The sequence below is a fragment of the Myotis davidii genome, unplaced genomic scaffold (genome assembly GCF_000327345.1).
Source record: "Myotis davidii unplaced genomic scaffold, ASM32734v1 scaffold43, whole genome shotgun sequence".
Lineage (NCBI taxonomy): Eukaryota > Metazoa > Chordata > Mammalia > Chiroptera > Vespertilionidae > Myotis > Myotis davidii.
This window is the reverse complement of record NW_006294590.1, coordinates 5,092-7,999: the sequence shown is the minus strand read 5'-3', so window position 1 is coordinate 7,999 and position 2,908 is coordinate 5,092. Positions and strand designations below refer to the sequence as shown.

Here is a 2,908-nt window from a genome sequence, read left to right as displayed (position 1 = left end):
AAGAGAGATAGCAGAGTTCTTCTAAGTGAAGTAACATTCAAATGACAAAGACACCATGAGTGGAGCCTGGACCAGTGGCTCTCAGCCAGGGTGATGTGTCCCTTCCCTCGAGGGGACACGCGGCAATGTCTGCAGACCTTGGTGGAATGGGTAGGGGTCAGGGGCACTTCTAGGCATCGTGTAACATACGGGACAGACCCCCACAACCAAGGGGATAGTGCTGAGGTTGAGAAACTGGTTTCGACAAATAACAACTTGAAAAAAAAACCACCTTAGCAACTGAAATGACGGACAAGTTTATAAAAACAGTTAAACAACCCAGTTCAAAAATAGGCAAAATAAAGTGGCTCTTCCCAGAAGAGGAAGATCCATGGAAGATGCTCAGCCTCAGAGGAGTCTTGGACACACCAGTCAGAGCTCGGGGGGAACCACTCATCCCCCTCAGACGGCAGAAAAGAAAAGAAACGGTGAGGCAGGACTGAGCACGGCTGGCGAGGGCTGGGGAAGCGGCATGCCCACTGCTGCTGGAGAGATGGACATCTTAACAAGTTTTGTGGATCGCCACTTAATAATACAGAGTAAAATCTCAAGTAAACATACTCTCTGACCCAGCGCTTCCAACTTGCGAATCCATGCCGCACAGGTTAAAAGCACTGACACATTAAAAAAAAAAAGATTGCCTTAACCGGTTTGGCTCAGTGGATAGAGCATCGGCCTGCGGACTCAAGGGTCCCAGGTTCGATTCCGGTCAAGGGCAGGTGCCTGGGTTGTGGGCACATCCCCAGTGGGGAGTGTGCAGGAGGCAGCTGATCGATGTTTCTCTCTCATCGATGTTCCTACCTCTCTGTCCCTCTCCCTTCCTCTCTGTAAAAAATCAATAAAATATATTTAAAAAAAAAAAGATTAAGAAAAAAAATCTACCCAGCAATAATCTAAGCGTCAATCGTAGAGAAAAGCTGGACAGTCCACACATTTGTGTGACTATTATGTTGTATAAACCATGAGCTAGAGCTCTACCGTTGACTGGTAGGACTCTCTCCACCACCCAGCAAGTGACAAAACGCAGCTGCAGGGTAATGTGTAGAATCTGATCACATTTTTGGTAAAGACACAAAAACCCTATGTCCGTGCTCGCTTGTTTGCAGGAGCACCGAGAAAGGGGAGGAAGGGCACAGGGCCATGGTTTCCCCAGAGAGACGGGAGCAGGTGGTGAGCAGTAACTCATTCTGTAGATATGCACACATCCTCTCCCGTCTTACAATAAGTGTGCTGTGCTCTCCTGGTAATAACAGCATACGCCTTACAAAAAGAGCCGAAGGGAAGGTGATAAGGAAGGGAAAGATCAAAGCGGCTGGATGACCGGGCAGACTGGCGGCTCCGATACGAGCAGAAGGAACAGCAGGCTTCCTCTCGAAGTGACCAGATGGCCGGCTAGTCCTCTGACCGTGGCCAGGAACACACCGGGTGGGGGCTTCTTAATTCAGTGAGAGAATCTGGAGGAAAAATCCCCGAACAAGGACTACTCAGAGCCCCCTGCCTAGGCCACCGAGAAGGGTGTTTCTCACCACGGAAGCCAATTAAAAAAACAAAACAAAACTGTTCTTTTAAATGATCTGCAAAACACCTCAGGTGTCTTTTTCACATTTGGAATAAAGGGCCTGCATTTTCTCTGCTGGTACACAATTCTCTTAATTGGATGGAAACCATGTCTCCATCACGCTGTCTGTCCACTAGCAGCATAATGGCTCATTGTAAGCCTCAAAAGAATGGCCAATGATCAGACTTTGTTTTTCGAATTTATTTATTTATTTTTATTGATTTCAGAGAGGAAGGGAGAGGGAGAGAGAGAAACATCCATGTTGAGAGAGGATCATGGATGGGCTGCCTCCTGCACGCCCCACACTGGGGATCCAGCCCGCAACCCGGGCCTGTGCCCCGACGGGGAATCGAACGGTGACCTCCTGGTTCCTAGGTCGATGCACAACCACTGAGCCACGCGGCCCGGCAAGGACACTTTGTTGAGGTTGAGTGCTTACATGCTAAACTCAGTGAGTGAATGGCACTGAGAGAGACATGGTCTCTACCTTATTAAGAGAACCTTGTACCAGCAGAGAATGCATTAGCTCTTTATACGAATGTGAAGAGAACACCTAAGATCCCCAATTTATATACGGGTGTGACCTTTGGGTTACACACCTGAGCCGGATCAGGCAGCTCTAGGTTCCAATCTGAACACCATCATTTCCTAGGTGTTTTACTTAACCTCTTTGAACCTGTTTCCTCAGGCGCAGGTGGGTGCAGGGGAGAGAGGGTGCTCCAGGCGCAGGTGTGGGGGGAGGGGAGAGGGTGCTCCAGGCGCAGGTGTGGGGGGAGGGGAGAGGGTGCTCCAGGCGCAGGTGTGGGGGGAGGGGAGAGGGTGCTCCAGGCGCAGGTGTGGGGGGAGGGGAGAGGGTGCTCCAGGCGCAGGTGTGGGGGGAGGGGAGAGGGTGCTCCAGGCGCAGGTGTGGGGGGAGGGGAGAGGGTGCTCCAGGCGCAGGTGTGGGGGGAGGGGAGAGGGTGCTCCAGGCGCAGGTGTGGGGGGAGGGGAGAGGGTGCTCCAGGCGCAGGTGTGGGGGGAGGGGAGAGGGTGCTCCAGGCGCAGGTGTGGGGGGAGGGGAGAGGGTGCTCCAGGCGCAGGTGGGGGCAGGGGGGAGAGGGGGCTCCAGGCACAGGCCGGGCGAGGGGCCACACCCAGCCTGGTGTCCAGGCCCCCCCTGCCCTCTGGGGACCTCCGGGCCCTGGCGTACCCACATGGCGACGGCCAGGACCAGCAGGAGGTAGGAGAGCATCACCAGCAGGTCTATCTTGTTGTTGACGCCCCCGTCCACTGAGCTCCAGTTGGCGGAGATGCCATACCACAGGAAGGTCA

General features: G+C 53.4%; 1 protein-coding gene across 1 annotated transcript in view; it reads right to left on the bottom strand.

Moving 5' to 3' along the window:
* The window catches only part of LOC102758570 (sodium/glucose cotransporter 1), a 26,681-nt gene extending 23,847 nt beyond the window's left edge, over nucleotides 1-2,834 (bottom strand). Inside the window, exon 1 of the mRNA XM_006768772.1 lies at nucleotides 2,787-2,834. Within this exon, the coding sequence (XP_006768835.1) occupies nucleotides 2,787-2,828 (42 nt within the window). The 5' untranslated portion in view covers nucleotides 2,829-2,834. The remainder of the gene's footprint in view (nucleotides 1-2,786) is intronic.
* Between the last annotated feature and the right edge of the window lie 74 nt (nucleotides 2,835-2,908).